Here is a 17,748-nt window from a genome sequence, read left to right as displayed (position 1 = left end):
TGGAAACTAGATACTAGCCAGCAAAAACATTAGGAAATCTAAGAAAAATAAAAGTCAAAGTGGGTTAACTAGTCCCTCACAGATGAGGAAAAGACAACATGAAAATCCAAAGCTTTGTTTTTCCTTCTCTAGAGGTAGCCGGGACACACAGTGTATAGAACTCTAGACCTGGAGTCAAATCCAGTCTCAGACACTTACTGGCTTCTGGACCCTAAACAGACAAGTCACTTACTCTGTCTGCTTCAGTTTCCTCAATTGTAAAAGGCATAATAGCATCTTTCTCCCAGGATTATTGTGAAGATTAAGATCTGCAAAGGATTTAGCACAATGCCTGGAACATAGTAGGCCCTTAATGTTTGTTTCCTTCTTGATTATTTAATTTGTATATCCCTCTGCTTAGGTTGCAGTGAAAAAAAGAACTTTGAGGATAAAGCTCATGAATTCCTTTGACTCAAATCTGAGCAAATCAGACTTTCTGTAACTTAGAAATTAGATATAAAAACCATCTTGTGCTTCTTAATACTGCCGGCCTTCATGCCAGGATAAATTATTTCAAGATAAATGGTTTTATTGAGGGCTTTAGCAGAATGCTAAAGGGGTCTACAGCACAAAAAAGGTTAAGAACTCCTGATTTAGAGCATAATCACTTGGGAATCAGTGAAATAATTTAAATTAGTTTCCCTAAGTTATTATGTGTATAAAAAACCCAGCAAGTGGCAGAGCTGCTATCTTAAGTCTGTGAGGGGAAATGCAGTATCTGGTAAGCAGTCCTTGGGACAGATTCTCTTGGATATCCTCTTTCTTTTTTTTTTTAAACCCTTATCTTCTGTCTTAGAATCCATATGTGTATTGGTTCCAAGGAAGAATAGTGATAAGGGCTAGGCAATGGGGGTTAAGTGACTTGCCTAGAGTCATACATCTAGGAGTGTCTGAGGCCAAATTTGAACCCAGGACCTCTGAATCCACTGAGACACCCAGCTGCCCCCTATTTTCCATTAGAATAATTTATACTTCCAGGGGACACAGTTGTGGCATCTCTTAGATCAAATGCAAGTGAATGGCATTTACCTTCCCTGTCTGGGGCTAGTTTCCTTTGTGCTTCATTTAGGTCTGTGAAGATTTGGTTAAGGTCATTTCCAATATCCAGCAAACTTAGAAATATTGTTTCCATTTTAGAAGAAACAAGTCACATCCTGCAACCTTTTTAGGCAGCAAGAACGGGTGAATCTTTTGATAGTGACTTACACAAAGTTGGCATGTTTTTGTTGATGGGCTCTTTGACAATAACATTTCTTAGAAAAAGAAGGCAGGAATGAAAAAGGTGGGAGAGAAGAGAGGAAAACAGAAAGGAAGGGAGGAAGAATTTAAGTGCCTATTATGTCATGTAAACACTTCACAAATAATTTTTAATCCTCACAACAAAGGTGGGAAGTAGGTACTATTATTATATCCATTTTGTAGTTGAAGAAACTGAGGCAAGGGTAGATTAAGTTACTTGTCCAAGATAATAGGGGTGTATGGGGTGCTCAGGGAGGAGTAGTATCTCTGGTATGGAGGGCTTGTCATGCCCTCCTAGGGCAGCTCTCCAGCCTCTGACCCCCACCTGACACCCAGCTCTCACTTGTGGCTCCCAGTAGCTGCTAGCATGCGGCAGCGGCCACACCCCGGGCAACAGCTTTGACAGGCCGGCTAAACCTTGTGAGGGTAGCCATCGGGTCAACGTCGACCCCTGGTGAACCAGGGCTTTGCTCACCCAGCATGTGAAGACTGCTTTGGCCAAACAGGCGGAAGAAACCAATAAAAAGGTTCAACAGCTGAGATGGCGATGCAGCAAAGCACTGTGGAGTGCTGAGGGCGTGTTGGAGCACAAAAGACAACACGGCCATCCAATGCAGTTGAGGAAGTCTCCAGGTGTAATGATTTTTTGTGCCATTGGACCCAGGTTTCCAATGCCGAGAAAGTGGGACTGTCTCTGTGCATGGACTTTTCCACTTAAATCTCATTCACACATAAGTGTCTTTGTGCACACTCGTCTATACACCATAGTTGAAAACGCACAAAGACAATCATCATCCTCAGTTACCAAGAGAGTACTACCAAGATAATATCTGAGGCAGGATTTGAATTCAGGCCTAGAATTCTATCTAATAAGATACCAGTGAAATTAAATTTATAAACTATGTGATCCCCAACCTACCTGAAAAGGAAATGATATTTGAACAGATTTCCTTAAGGATAAAGCTGCTGAGGACATATGACAAGTATCATCCATGTAGGGCCAAGGATCACTATAACAGTGAGTTATAGCCAATTCTCAAATTACATGAATCTCATCCAGATGAGACATTTTCAAAATATTTACAATATAATTTCGAAATTATATTTATCGTGCAGTTTGTCCATGAATCTATCTCCCCTATTTATTTTTTCTAAAAGGATCTAAAAGATTTTTGTCTAGAAAACCTCTCAATACTTTTGGAGAAAAAAATGACATTTCTAGTGAAATACATCAGAGTAGAATGATTGCAAAGTGAATATCACATTTATATAGCAGTTTACAGTTTGGAAAACACTTTCCTCTCAGCCCTTTGGGTCATTTCTCATGAGGAAGCTGAGGCTCTAAGAAGTCATGAGTCCCCTATGGTCACAGTTCCACTATAGTGATGTTAGAACTGGAAGCCTCACCCCAGGCTACTATCCCATAAAGTCTTAAACTGTGATTAAAGGCCTACTAGGTTCAAAGCAATAAAAAGACACTTGATGTTTACCCAGCTTTATCTATGTGTGGAGATAAGGACAGAATTATACACAGTAATTATGCTATCAAGCAAAGTAAGATAAGTTCTATGGGAAGAGTAGTTCCCAGCAGAGCTCTGCAATTTCAGATTTGCCTTGGAGGAGGTATGCCCCAGGGTAGGGAAGGAAGGATATTCAAGATAAGGAGCATGTACAGATAGCAAACACACAAAGGCAAGAAAGCCTAAGGCATATCTGGCCAGATGTCAAACACCTTTAGTTTTTCTAAGGCATATAAAGGGGAATTTGGGATCAGTGGCCTGTATTATCCCCCTAGAAGGTGATACTCTTGGTGAGGTGCAGATAAAAGGGAGGCTATCTAGAAAGGGAAATTTTTAAAAAAGGGTCAAATACCATACAAAGATACAGATAAAACAGAGGATGAACTGGAATATCTCTAAGGTCCCCTTTAATTTAAAACCCAATGCCCTGCTCAATCCCTTGAGAAATTTGGCTCAGAAAGGAAGAAGAGAAATAGGAAGGAATGTTATCAGGGGCACAATCTGGGTTAAAGTGTAGGACCCCCCAAAATAAGACTTCTGGTGGAGGGACAGAAGCTAGAGAGGGGAAAAGAGATTGAAGATGCTGAAAAGTAGCCTCCCAAGAGGCATAAAGGATTTCCTACAGGGAGAGGGGGTTAGTTTAAAGCAGAAAGGATAGGGTAGGATAGAAAGGCGATATCCTAAGTAAAACAGAAGGTTAAATCATTGGCCTAGAGTGGGAGATAGGCCAGATTGTAAACTATAGATGGCAACAATAGCCACAGAAGAAAAGTTATACTTGCCCAAATGTTGTACTGTTATAATGTGAATATACTGTTACTCTATATAAACTTATCCAGGTGTATATCTTCCCTCATAGAATAAAAACTCCTTTTGAGAGGAAGGCCGTTAAAAAAAAATTTTTGTAGCCCTAGCACCTAGGCCATGTGCATAGCACATAGTAATTGCTTAATAAATGCTTAGTGATTGGTTTTGAAGCAAATGGCAAAATTTTGAAGCCAGCAGTGAAAAAAAAAATCATGAAGGGGAATGGGTGAGGGAGAATTAAAGTAAAATGCATTAGAAAAACTATATAACCAAAAATATAATGAAAATATCATATCATATAATTGTATTCCTCTCCAATTCCCTTATATCAAGTTTTCTATGACAGATGCATGGCAAAGCAAGTAACTGGAAAACACATGGAATTATGAACATGAGGTTTTAATTGACTACAATGCAAACAGGAGATAAAAATCATGGCTCTTACTATTATTTCCAGCTATATCTCTGTTTTAATCTTCTAAATTTAGGGTGTTTGCAGGTTGTCTGGTAGTAATTTTAGAGAGCTAGCTCTAAAGTAGGAAATTAATAATTGCATTTATCTCTGAGACCCAACATGACTGACTAACTATTAAGTGAATACTGGGTAATGGATCATAAAAACATTTTCCAGCCAGGATTACAAAGTTTTCCTATAAAGGAATGTACATACTAAAGATAAAAAACACACACACATTCTCTCTCCCCAACCCCTCACTGTGAACTTAAGATATAAAACCAAGAAATTTTATTAGTAGTTTTCTATGATTTGTTTATAATCATCTTTTCTCTCTCCTGATCTGTAATATTCTTTGTAGCTAAATTAGAATTTTTTGTTTTCCAATCTTTAAAATGCATTGCATTTTCTTATAAACTGCATTCTCTGATTTTCTTATCTGCTTGCTTCAAAGAAACCCAGGTGTTTAATATGCTTCCTCGAAGTTTAGCCCATACCAAATGGTTATTTAATCCAAATATCTGGGCTGCAAACTGAGCTGCTCCCTCAGGAGAAAGTATAGTTGAACAGCCAAGACCTGTAGGGATATTAAAAAAAATAAGTCAAGAGAACTGAGCTATCTATAACCCAATAACTAATATATGTTTTATTGCCCTTTGGATACGGTTCTCCAGAGTTATTGGATTGGTTCTCAACTCTACCAACAGTGCATTAGTGTCTCCATTCTTTTTTTCCCCATTGAAGTGGCAAAGTTTATATAGAGCATTTTTACAATAACTTTGGGAAGGTAGAGCAAATACTATCTTTATTTTACATATAAAGTATATTGTGCAGGTGGAAAATTTGCCATAGTGTCCCCATTCTGCTTGCTCCACAGTGCTTTCCCCCATACCCAGGTCAGCATCTATCATTTTTTTGTCATATTAGTCTGATAGGTATGAGGTGGTTCCTCAGAGTTGTTTTAATTTCCTTTTCTCTACTAAATCACTATTTAGTTTGATTTCTTTTTCTGAAAACTACCTGTTCATATCTTTTGATGCTTTATTAACTGAGGAATGCCTTGTATTATTATAAATTTGACTCAGTTCTCTATATATTTGAGAAAAGAGGCCTTCATCAGAGAAACTTGAAAGGTTTTTTTTTTCTCAGAAATTACTTTTTTCCTCTAAAGAAATTTAATATAGATCTCCTATTAGCCATGTTATCAATAGAACTAAAATAATAGGCTATTTTACAACTCACCAACTTTTTCAATGGCAGGATATATGGGAGACATATCTACTTTAATTTGGTAGGGTAGGTATGTAAAGTTTAGCTTTAGCCTTAAGAGAAACTAAATGTTGTAACAAAAATATCAAAGATGACTAGAACTTGGCCATTTGAAACCTCAATGTTATTTTGATGAATCATTTTGTCTAACTATATAGTATTAAAAGCTAGAATTCCCATACTTAGTAGAAATCTCAAATCTGGAATCTTGTTCTTCAAAAAACAAACCACCTTGCCCAACCCCCAAAGCTTTGACTTGCTTGAGAATTGTAGAAAGCAATTCCAGACTTGGAAGAGAATGTACAACATCATTTGGGCTACCTTCCAGGAATGTCTTAAGAAAGAATTAACATGCAGATATGGATTGTACTAGACGGCTTGCTGTTCCTTCTAAAGCTTGAGATTCTGAAAGACTTTATCCTTTCAGGGTTGGAGAATTCAGGTCTCAAAAGTAAATGATATCTTTATATAATCTACTTAGTAAATCAACTCTACTTAATGTGTTCATACCACATAACTAATTTTCACAGATTCCTAATTAATTCTAGTTCTTAACGATTTTGTCAACAATTGGTTTTTACCAATCTTATTTTAAAATGTTATAAACAAATGAATTTTGTGACCTTAATGTGATTTTAAAAAGACTTAATAGTAGTTATGTCAACAAATAATGACTGAATATCATAATGGTAGGATATGCTTAATATAATAACAAGATCTGCTTTTTAAAATTAAAAGTGACTAATATAAAAATTGAAGTACTTACCACTAGGCATTCGAAGTGAGGACCATACATCTTGAGCTCCCCAATCAGGTGTAAGCGGAGGACAGTTGACTACTGGATATGCAGTGTTACCAGACATCACAGGTCCCAAACCATTGCTCCTGCCAGCTACAGCCACAAATACAGTAGGAACACCATCGCCTAGATGAAATTAGAGCTCACAATCACAGACAGAAAAGCTCCACAGAAACCACTCCAAAGTATCAATGCCTCAGGGTTGAATTTTCATTACATTTGAGCTATCTTTAATATTATGGGAAACATGGAGATTTGTTAGCCATGGTACCACTGGTGCTCAGGGTTTATGTATCCTTAGTTCACAAGGGACATACTACCATTTGAATCGAGTAGCTCACTTCAGTGAAATACAAACAGAGAGAAGATTTAATAGGTGAAATACTGTCAGAGACTAAGGATATTTCTTGAAGGCAAGTTTGATAACTGATTTAGTTGTGTCAAAAGTATTAGTAACCTTGGATATTATTTATGTCTATAACTTCTTACAATTTTCTGCAGATATTCTCTAGTTAAATCCTTAACTTCTTTTGTTTTCTACAACTATTCACAAGGAACACATTCCTCTAGAAGAAATCATGGCTGAGTTGAGAAGAGGATTTGATCATACCAAATTGGTTCTATTTGGCAGGAAGCAATTTAAAAAATGGAAACATTTATCCCAAAGGAGATACAGTTGTGCACATCTGAGCACTACCTCCCCACCCAATTTGCTGATTCAGTGTATGTTAATCTAGTTACATGGTTTAACCATAGGTAGGGGAAAAAAAAGAAAAGAAAAATCCCAGAAAATAAAAAAAGAAATGGTTTCTAAATTTTACATTGCTCACCAAGGGAGTACAGGTTGTAACATGGTCAAATGTGCCAGCCCAGGATGTGACTCATCTCCCTTTGTCTTGTTGACTAAGAGCTGACTTTGCCCAACCCCCAAAGTTTTGACTTGCCTGAGGATTGTAGGGAGCAATTTAGAAAAAAGATTATTAAAAAAAAAAAAACGGTTTCACCTGAAGCCTGATATTCCGACTACTTCCCTAGCTTCTGGAAAGGAACTTAACTCTCCTGGTTGCTGGATCTTGCCCTCCAAAGCCTTTCTCTGAGGACTTTCACATCTAATCTACATACCCACACTCCTCTACTGTTCTCAAGGATCCCCCTTAGAACTTGCAGTGCCTTTGTTTAAGAAAGCTCTTAATTATTGGAATAATGGCCCCAGATCATAAAAGTAAAGATGCTTCTAGTGCAGTTGTGAGGTGTGCTCCCTTATAGCCCTCCCAGCCCCCCATTCTGGTGATTTAGTTAACAAGCAGGTGTTCGTTTATATCTGCAGTTTCAGTCATACAGGGCATACTTGGGAGATATCCTGGGGCCCCACTGTATTTAAGGATTTCCTTCATAAGCTAGGCATCCCCACTCTCTCTTTACTCCCTACACTTTCTTCCTTGAAAAAGTTTGCTTGCCTTTCATAAAAGGCTAATAAGGGAGGGGATTTAAGACATAATGTTTCATCTGTTGTCAAAATATAAAGTGGGGCCTGTTTTGCTAAAACAGATGACAAAATAAAGCTGAAGGGTTTTTCACTGACCTTTTAAAGTCTGAAATGCCTATGTTCTACTTAATCCATATATCAATTTTACTTATACTTTCCCTTTACATTCCACCTTCACTCTTGTCCTTTAATTTGAAAACCTTAACTTTAAGAATACTATAGAGCAGTGCTGGTAAACCTTTTAGAGACTGAGTGCCCAAGTGGCAACCTCATGCTATACATGAGCCAACCCCCCACCCTAGACAGGGGAGGAAGCGCTTCCTTTGGGCTGGGCAGGGAAGGGGTGGGGGAACCCTCCCCTGGGGCAGATATGCAATAGGCTTGCCAACATGGCTATAGAGGTTCACCAAATTCCCCCTATATACCACATACCTTTGTATGTCCGGCACAAAATAGTAAAACTCTTAAACATTATTGGTAGAAAAGGTAATTTGATGACAAAGTGATGAATAATATGCACACTACTTTAGAATTTGTAGTTTTATGTAATAAGTCATTTGAAGTTTACCTTCATATTCTGCTTTAATCTTTAGAGTTTCATCTGGCCCTTTATGGGCAGATGTTACTCGGAGTTCACAGGGAATTCCATAGTTTCCACAAGCCTTTTTAATTTTTTCACAATGACCAAGGTCAGAAGTAGAGCCCATCAATACAACAACTCTGCATGAACTTTCTACTTTCTGAAGTAACTAAAGAGAAAATTATGGATGTGAGAGCATAATAGGATACAAGCTAATAGGTATTCATAAAAATAGCATAATCATTAAAGAGTGATAATTTAAAGTATACAAAATATTCAATTAATTTTTTCATCTTTTGGTAGTCTATTTTTAAGATTCAGAAGCAAATGTCAAGAAAGCTATCTAAATAAATTTATGGGGGAGAAAAAAGCAATTTCCAGGATAAATCTCAGGATCATTAGGAATCCAAACCAATCTGTAAAATTTATAGTTTCTACACTGTCAAGATGGTACAATGAAAACTGACCATAACAATAAATTGAGATACTTTTGAGATTTTAAGCCAGTAATCAATTCTGGTATATTGTACTTCCTAAGGCATGGAAGTATATCAGAACACATGACATATGGGTGATATCTTCTTATAGAAAGGACATATGGATAGTCATAGATTGCTTATATAAAAAGGTCAAACTTTAGGAGACCTCCTCCCCTAAGTTCCTCAAAATTCTCAAGAGAATTTTTTTAAAAATCCAAGAGAAACGTGTAGAAAGAAAACACAAAATTTGTGGCCTATTATATTAAAAAAAGTACCTCCACTCTTTCTGCAACCCATTCAAAGTTTCTCTTCACCATCTGGAGGCCTTCAGGAGTCACTTCCTTAAGGTCCCGGTATGACTAGAAATATAGATCCAGAAAGTTTAGTATCATTTCCCCCATGAAAAGCTTCCTTAACTTTTCAGAAGGAACAACCCCAACAATGTAGCTGGAGTTTGCTGTTTTTATTTGAATTTTTACATTTCCATACATATTTTTGTTAAGCAATTACAGTATAGGTTCATGAGGGGAGAGAAAGAGAGGAATTTGTCAAAACCATTCATTTATGAATGAAATTACTTATTTTTCAGATTAAAAACTATCATCTACCAAGAAATTTTAATCCAATTATTCTTTTGGTTGTACTAGTTTCTCTATTTCTACTGTATCTCCCCCTAACAAGATTCTAAGAAAGGATAAAATCCCAAACACCACCTGTTTGTCTTTCTGTTGGGCTCGATCACCAGATGGCCAGAGTCTCCAGGAATCATTATCAATAACATCAGCGAGTACAATTTCTTTTGTAGTTACATCAACACCAAATTCAATCTATAGAGAAAAAGAGAGAAATCATTTGGAAAACTAAAGATGATTTCTCATTACTTATTTTATTTAAAATCTCCATTTGTTTTTACCTTCATGTCAACCAATGTACAGTTCTGAGGCAACCAGGACTTTTCCAGTATTTCAAAAATAGCCTGTGTGGAATGACTCATGATATCCACTTCAGTCTGACCTATGCTAAGTCCAGCAAAACACCATTTTGCAGCAATAAGCTGTTCTTCAGACCACTGTGGATCATTGTTGGCATCATCCTGTGAATGAAGGACAGATCTATGAAGGATTTAAATATGAATTTTCCTGAAATCTCAATAAAATCTGATGGAAGACTTAATTCTTTAAAATTCTTATTTACTAAAATTTTAAATGAATATAAAATTAAATTACAATATAGAAATAATTTATTTTCCCTTTTGCTAACTTTTTTAAAGTACAAATTTATATCTTTTCCAAATTTATACTTTTTAATGCTGCTTTCTGTAGGAATTTAAAAATAAACAAGTTAGGTTTGAAAAATGAATAGTCTGTTAGCACCCCTTATGAAACATATGACTAACTTAGACAGTAAATTTTATTACATTAGCTCCGCCTCCTTTCCTTCTTTCTATGGAGAGTATCACCATCTTTTCATTTCATCAGTTCAACAAACATTTATAAAGGCATTTACTATTATGTGTCAAGCATTGTGCTCTAAGTACAGGAATAAAAACAAACAAACAATGCTTTACTAGGAACTCATAGTCTAATGTGAGAGACAATATGCAAACAATTGTGTACTAAGAAGCAAGGAACAGGATAAACTGGAAATTATCACCAAAGAGAAGGCACTGGAATTAATGGGGACTAGAAGAAGTTTCCTGTAGAAGGTAAGACTTTCGTTAAAACTTAGAAGGAAGTCTGGGAAGCCAAGAAACCAAGATTAGGAGGGCTGAGGGTTCCATGAATGTGAGGCATGCCTGGAGGTGGGAGATGGCATATCTTGCTCCAAGAACAAGGCCTGTATCAGTAGATTACAAAATCTATGAGGGGTGTAAAATTTGAGAAAACTGAAGAGAAAGGTAGAAAGGTCAGTGAAGGATGTTATGAAGGGCTCTGACTGTCAGAGGCTTTTGTAGTTATTTAACAGATGAGTGATAGGATCAGACTCTTGGGTGGAGATGAAACAGGGAGACCAACCAGTAGTTTACTGCAACAATCCAGGGGTCAAGGAGTTAAGAGCTTGCATTAGGATACTGGCAGTATCAGGGGAGATAAATGAGATATTTTGAAGGGAGAGCTGAAAGCCCTGATAACAAATAGGATATGGTGGTGAGAGTAAAGAACCAAGGCTGACCCCATGCCGCTGCTGGCTAACTGGTCGTACCCTTGACAGTACTTGTTTGAAGAGACTAATGTTCAGTTCCAGAGGTGCTGAGTTTTAAGCTGCTTATGGGATGGCAGCTAGAGATGGAGATCTGAGTCATTTGCACAGAAATGATCCCAAAATTCATGGGAGCTAAGGAGGTCACCAAATGCAACAGGACGGAGGGAAAGAGGCCAAGACAAAAGCTTGGGGTCATCTAGATTCAAAACTTTGGAATCATCCCTGACTACTGATATAACTGTTTTCTAACAAGTTAACCCAGTTACCTACAAGTTATATCTATTAGAAAACAGTTATGTCACTACTCATTCTCTCACAACACAAATCTCAACAATCTGCCGAGGCTCATGGATTCTCCCTGTACTCCCCCAGCCACCAGAGAGGCATTCTTTTCTCCCCTCTCATGGGAATCAGGACAAAAGCCTGTCTTCCCCCATCACCAATCCACCATCCATCCATATGCTGCCTGAGAACATCTCCAAAGCACAGGTATGACCCCACTACTCCTCTGGTCCTCCACTGCTACTAGCACCCGATGCAGAGTCCCTGCCATGACCCTGAAAGCAGCTCTAAAGATGGCCCCAGCCTTCCTTTGCAGGTTTCTTTCCTATCATTCTAGGGACTGTTTGCCATTCCTTGATCCCAGCTTCCCCCCATCCCCGCTGCTTGTCAGGCTGTGCACACATTCCTGCTCCTCCTGTCTGTACTGTAAGTATGATATTAGAAAATAAGTATTGTTTTATTAGTTTAGAGATAAGAAGTAAAGTGGCTGCTTGAGAAAAGAACTGGAGTTTGAATCAGAGCTGAGAGAGCATGTTGATTTCAGATGTGATAGTTATAACCATTTTTCTATGTCAGTTACTCTCTCTCTGTCTGAGGGATAGACCTGAAGGAGTTCAGTGTTTTCCTTTCCCAACTTGGGAAACACTATTGAATATCTAGTGTGGTTTTTATCGATTGTTTAACTCTGAGAAGACCAAAGAAAAACCTGGTCTTTGATTTAGACTCTGAGTCTATGAAGACTCAGAGTCCTAACTTGATTCTTCTTGAGACTCAACCAGCTAGCCTTTGCTATTTTATAATTTGAAGGTGAAGTTAAGATTTATAAGGATAATAGTGATAGTTTTTATTTAGATAGTATAAATTTGGGTTAGTCAGATCAGGAATAGTGTAGCCTGTGAAACACAGGAGAAGTGGTTCCTTGCAGAACCAGGGATTGTATTTGGGTGGATTTAGAATACCATAGAATTATAAATCCTTTATTTATCCTTATATATTTCAATAAACATTTTATTGTTATAAGAGTCTCTTTAACATCCTTGCACCTGGCCCTGAAGGGAAGTTCACATTTGAGCTTTACTTCTTCACTGAGGATACTTTTTATTACATCTATCAAAAGTATCCAAACAGTTTGAACCTGATTGGCGAGTTAAATATTTTGAACAGTTTTGAACCTCTATTGGAACAGTTTTTCCATCTAAATATTTTATTTCTTTAAAACTCGCCATATTATTTTTACAGTACAGACCTCAAGTTCTCTGCTCCCTTCATTCAAGGCCTAGCTCAGGTGCAACCTTATACAAAGCCTTTCCTGATCTTCCAGTTTTTAGTGTTCTTTGACCTAAAAAAAAAGATTATCTTGTATTTATTTATCTATTTTACAAACTGTCTTCTATTTGGTCTTCTAACCCACCACCCTGTCACCACCAAATATATTCTTTTTAACTGTCCCAAGAGCCTATTATTAGGGCCCAGCACCCAGTAAGACTTAATAAACTACTTATTAAACTAAATTCAATTGAACTACGTGTTTTTGCTTTTACCTGTAATGCACAAACAGCAGGGTGGACCAAAGTACTTTGGGCTAATTAACCACATTTTCAGAAAGCAATACAACTACAGTTTACCTGAAACCCAGTGGAACTGTGCATCAGCTATGGGAGGGGGTGGGAGAAGGAAAGGGAAAGAACATGAATCTTGTAACCATGGAATTAAATAAAATTTCCAAAAACAAACAAAAAAAAATTTCACAGAAGCCTAGACAACTTCAAAGAGATTCCAAGCCCTCCAGGCTTCATTTGGCCTAACAAATTTAAAGAGAAATACAATCAACAACTTTATAGACTGCATTTACACAAGTACTAAATCAACCTCCTTCATGATAACCTTGTTTTTAAGCATCTCAGAAAATGGATATTTACAGTTATGATATTATAAATTAATGGCTATAATTCCTCTAGAAAAAAATCAAACATTTATTAAAAGGCAATAACGAGGCAATATAAAAGCTAAAATAAAAGAAAAATGGAAAATTTCAAAGAAAACTAATTCCCAGGACATCCATGAAATCAATTTTGTCCAGAATAGGTAATGGAAATGTTGCCATTTTTCCTTCTTTTGGCTGTATGTGCATTACTCTGACCAATGACAGACTTTTAATTTAAATTAACTTGTTAATACCATCCAAAGCAAGTAAAATTAAAATTTTTTGACTCAATTCAGTACAAGTTTATAAAAAAACCAGACTTTTTTATAGGGGCAAAGAAGATAATAATTACCTTGAAAAACAACTCTACTTTAGGTGGGTAGAACTTGTATCCTTCTTTGACACCAGGATTTCTTTTAAGAAAAGAACCAGTTGCAATTCTTCTACATACCCATTCAATTGGAATCATTTCACACTGAGGTGCAATAAAAGCTGTCTCACCACATTTTTTGGTGAAAGCAGTTTTGATACCTGGGAATAAAGAAAAAGTAGTTTCAGACTTCTAGTTGACATTTATTCCAAGAATATTTGTTTAAACCAAAAACAAATTGTCCTTAAGTAAAACTCGATAACTAGTAATGTTTTATAAATATTTTAATGAATTTATCATTGTCAGTGCCTAACAAATCTTCCAACCTCTAAAGAATTCTTCTCTTGTAACAAAGGAAAATGGCAAAGCCTAATTGCAATATCTACCCTGCCTAGCAGTCTATACTTATGATACTACAACTATAATTTATATTTTCTCTATGAAGGAGGCAAAGGTATTGTGAATTTTAAAACTACTCCACCCTCCTCAGACCATACTTTAGAAGATCTGATTTAGCTATTTCCTGATTAGTAACAATGGAGATACTTGGTCTAACAGAATCAAGTCTTGGGAACTCTACATTTCTCCACCCTACTTAGTTTAACAAGGTCATTGCACCCATACTGTCTGCACCCATACTCAAGGATTAAGCATCTAAGAAGATGGCCTTCAACAGACATGTTTTTTTTTTTAATCAATTCTAAGTCAGAAGGTAAGGGTTTAAAAACAAAACAAAAAACCACCAAGTGTTAGGGATGCCTTGTTTTTTTCTATTTGCTGTCACTTTTGGAGATGCTCGCTCTGTCTCAGCTACCCAGAATTGAGCTTTCTCTTATAAAAAAGAAAAGGGGACTTTAAAAAAGTGCAGGTGTGTGATGTTCCAAAGATGGGAAGAAGCAGTTTTGTCTGTCTGGCGGGGTCTGAGCAAACCAGAGGGAGAATTTGTACAAATCAGCTCTCTTCTCTGGGCCTCTGTGTACTCATTTGCAAAGGGAAGGGCAATACCCTGGAAATGTTATCAAAAACACAATAAAGGAACCACCTGTTCAAAGATTTTTATGGAAACATTATTTATAGTTACCAGGAGCCATTTAAGGGTCCAACAACAGAATGGCATTAGAGTGGTAAGGGCTAGGCAACAGGGGTTCAGTTACTTGCCCAGTGTCACACAGCTAGGAAGTGTCTGAGGCCAGATTTGAACCCAGGACATCTTCCATCTCTAGGCCTGGCCTTCAATCCACAGAGCCACCCAGCTTCCTGTTTAGTCGTTTACAGTCTTTCCTGCTATCCTCATGGAAAAGGTGCTAGCAGGGAGTGGGCTAGCTAAGAGCATCACGAGGTGGATTTGGAACCAGTTGAATGACTAGATCTTGAACAGTCATTATTAATTCACTGATGTCATCTGGGACTGAGCTGCCAAGTGGATTGCCTCAAAGATTAGTGCCTCTGTTAGTATTTTTAATGAATAATTTTGATGAATGCATGGATTAAAGACATTTGCTAAATGGAGAAACAGTGTGAAACTTGGGGGTTTATAAACACAAAACCCAAGACCATTAAAGACCATTCTGCTTTTTAAGGAGCTTCTCTCCTAGGAGGGGAAGACAACACATGAGGGGGTTGGTTTGGGAGTCACTGGAATGGGGAGGGAGCCACAGAATCCTACCAAGGGGTCTGTCCTTTCTAGGAACAATGACGGCATCTCTGACATGAGGGATTGTTTCAGTCTTTCAGGGCCTGGTAAATAGTGGACCGATGAATAAGCTAGATTTGCAGAGGACCCATTTTTGAGGGGGATGATCTGATCTAATAGATAAACCCTCACATTTCATGGCCTGGAACCAGGGCAAATTATCCTTTCATTTCCCAGTCATTTCAGATGCCTCCTTCTCCCACTCTTTCCAGACTGTCTTACCCCTCTAGAAGGGAAACTCCTTAAGGGAAGGGACTTGCATCTCCAGCACTTGGCATAGTAAGGGAGCACTTAATGAATGCTCTATTATTGATTCATTTTGACAGGCTAGAATGAAGGGCCAAAGCTAAATAATTGTCAAATCCTATATATAGCTACAAATACTCAATTTTCCAAAAATAAGGTGAGGGGGATGAGAGTATGACCAAATGAACAAGTCCTCAGTAAAAACATGGGAACCTGATGATATGAGAATGGTCACTGAAGAGACAATGTCAAGCCTGGTTTCAAAAGCCCCCTGGTATGTGGGGGCTCTAAGCCTAGTCTATACAAGAGAGTACACTGAAGGTAAAGCTCTAAAAGAGCTCTCTTCTGGGGGAGCAGCTAGGTAGTTCAGTGAACTACAGATGGGAGGTCCTAGCCAATGTGGTCTCGGACACTTCCTTGCTGTGTGACCCTGGGCAACTCATTTAAGCCTCTTCTGCCTTAGAACTGATACACAGCATTAATTCTAGACAGAAGGTAAGAATTTTTTTAAAAAATCACTTTTCCTTGAGGAATGTGTGAATGGGTTACTGAGGTAAAACTCTTTTTACATGCAGCATTTAGATGATGGATAATTTGTCATCCACTCAAGACAAGTCAATAAAACTCAATAAAGAAGATTCAACTGCATCCCAGGCTGTATGTAACCTATGTGAAAACTAAAACAAACAACCCTCCCCAACTTCCTTGAATTTAATCACTCATTTGAGGTTATGTCATAAAAGAAGGTGGTGGTCTGAATGGAATCTAGGAAATGGAGAGCCAAAAAATCACTCAGCATTTCATAGCTTACATGAATAAACAACTTCTTTTTCAAATCACTTATTTCCTCAAAATGTATTTCTGTCACTTTTTGTGCATAAGTTATTGTATTACTTTCCTGCACTGGTCAATAAACTAAAGGTCTAAGCAGAAATTAAAATAAGTATATTTTGATACATTAAAAGAATAAAAAATACCAAGATTGAAAATTTTAAAGTTATTAAGATTTTAAAGTATAACAAATAGGATTAATACATAGTTTCTAGAATTAAATTTTTATCACCCTACCAGTTTCCAAAAGAAAGGTCTTTTGTCCTTGAACTTCAAATAGCGAGAGTGGCAAGGGCTTTTTTGATTAAAGAAATATTGTTTCTTAATATTTCTAGAAATACTGAAAATGGTTTTAATATATTTTTAATGTGTTTTCACAATATAAGCTCAAAGAAAACTTTGTTCAATGATCTTTTTTTGTTTGTTTTAAACTCTTACCTTCCATCTTAGAATCAATACTGTGTATTGGTTCCCAGGCAGAAGAGTGATAAGGGCTAGGCAATGGTGGTTAAGTGACTTGCCTAGGGTCACATAGCTAGGACGTGTCTGAGGCCAGATTTGAACATAGGTTCTCTTGTTCTTTAGGCCTGGCTCTCAATCCACTGAGCTACCCAGCTGCCCCTCAATGATCTTTTTATTAATACCAAGTAAGATATAAAATGGGATATATAAACTCAAGAAAAATGTTCACTCCTGGTATGGATGATGTCTTGGACTAATTACAAATGGAAGCAGCATTTCAATGGTGAGGTCATTCAGTTGCATACAGTGCTAGAATTGATTGCATCAAGTCAAAGAATACTAGAGGGCCTCTTCAATTAGATCCTAGGTCACTCAAGAGATTAATATCCACACTGGAAAAAACAAAGAGAGAAAAAAATAAGGGGCTGGGAGGGGGAATTTACCTGCTTCCTGTAACAACTCGAAAATACAGCTGGTAATTTTGTTTGAGATTGCAGCTTTTCCTTCCAAGTGATTTTTTCTAGCTGCGTTGCCTGCAGTAATCTGGTCTTTAGACTGCAAGAGGACTTTTCCAGGACTATCCAACAATTCATAGACTTCTTTTGTTTTACCTTCATAGAGTTTCTTACCAATATTCATCACTAGAGAAATAAAACAGAAATGTTTAAGAATACTTGAACAGGAGGATAGCTGGGTGGTTCAGTGGATTGAGAGCCAGGCCTGGAGATGGGAGGTCCTAGGTTCAAATCTGTCCTCAGACACTTCCCAGCTGTGTGACCCTGGGCAAGTCACTTAAACCCCATTGCTTAGCCCCTTACCACTCTCCTGCCTTGGAACCAATACATAGTATTGATTCTAAGATGGAAGGTAAGGGTTAAAAAAAAAAAAGAGAGAATATTTGATTACATTAAATAGAAAAATGTGTTTCCTAAATTTTGGTGACGTGATACATATATTGCGGCCTAGGAGCATACATGATATACATAGTAAATACTACAAAGACTTTTTTTTTTTAAATAGGAAGTTGCAAAGAACAAAAGTTATTTCAGTAAACTTACAGCAGCTA

General features: G+C 37.3%; 1 protein-coding gene across 5 annotated transcripts in view; it reads right to left on the bottom strand.

The window, feature by feature from the left end:
- Positions 1–3,988: 3,988 nt before the first annotated feature.
- PAICS (phosphoribosylaminoimidazole carboxylase and phosphoribosylaminoimidazolesuccinocarboxamide synthase) overlaps positions 3,989–17,748 on the bottom strand; it is a 52,286-nt gene continuing 38,526 nt past the window's right edge. For 4 of the 5 annotated variants that reach the window (XM_056802653.1, XM_056802655.1, XM_056802657.1 and 1 more), the window contains 8 exons: positions 17,126–17,323; positions 13,433–13,611; positions 9,586–9,765; positions 9,386–9,499; positions 8,948–9,031; positions 8,182–8,362; positions 6,095–6,253; positions 3,989–4,636 (listed from right to left, as the gene is read on the bottom strand). In XM_056802653.1, the coding sequence (XP_056658631.1) occupies positions 4,470–4,636; positions 6,095–6,253; positions 8,182–8,362; positions 8,948–9,031; positions 9,386–9,499; positions 9,586–9,765; positions 13,433–13,611; positions 17,126–17,323 (1,262 nt within the window). In that variant the 3' untranslated portion in view covers positions 3,989–4,469. The remainder of the gene's footprint in view (positions 4,637–6,094; positions 6,254–8,181; positions 8,363–8,947; positions 9,032–9,385; positions 9,500–9,585; positions 9,766–13,432; positions 13,612–17,125; positions 17,324–17,748) is intronic. The other variant, XM_056802654.1, reaches the window with a different exon arrangement.

The sequence above is a fragment of the Monodelphis domestica genome, chromosome 6 (genome assembly GCF_027887165.1).
Source record: "Monodelphis domestica isolate mMonDom1 chromosome 6, mMonDom1.pri, whole genome shotgun sequence".
NCBI lineage: Eukaryota > Metazoa > Chordata > Mammalia > Didelphimorphia > Didelphidae > Monodelphis > Monodelphis domestica.
Note: the sequence above shows the minus strand (reverse complement) of the source record. Positions and strands in the feature narration are given on the sequence as shown.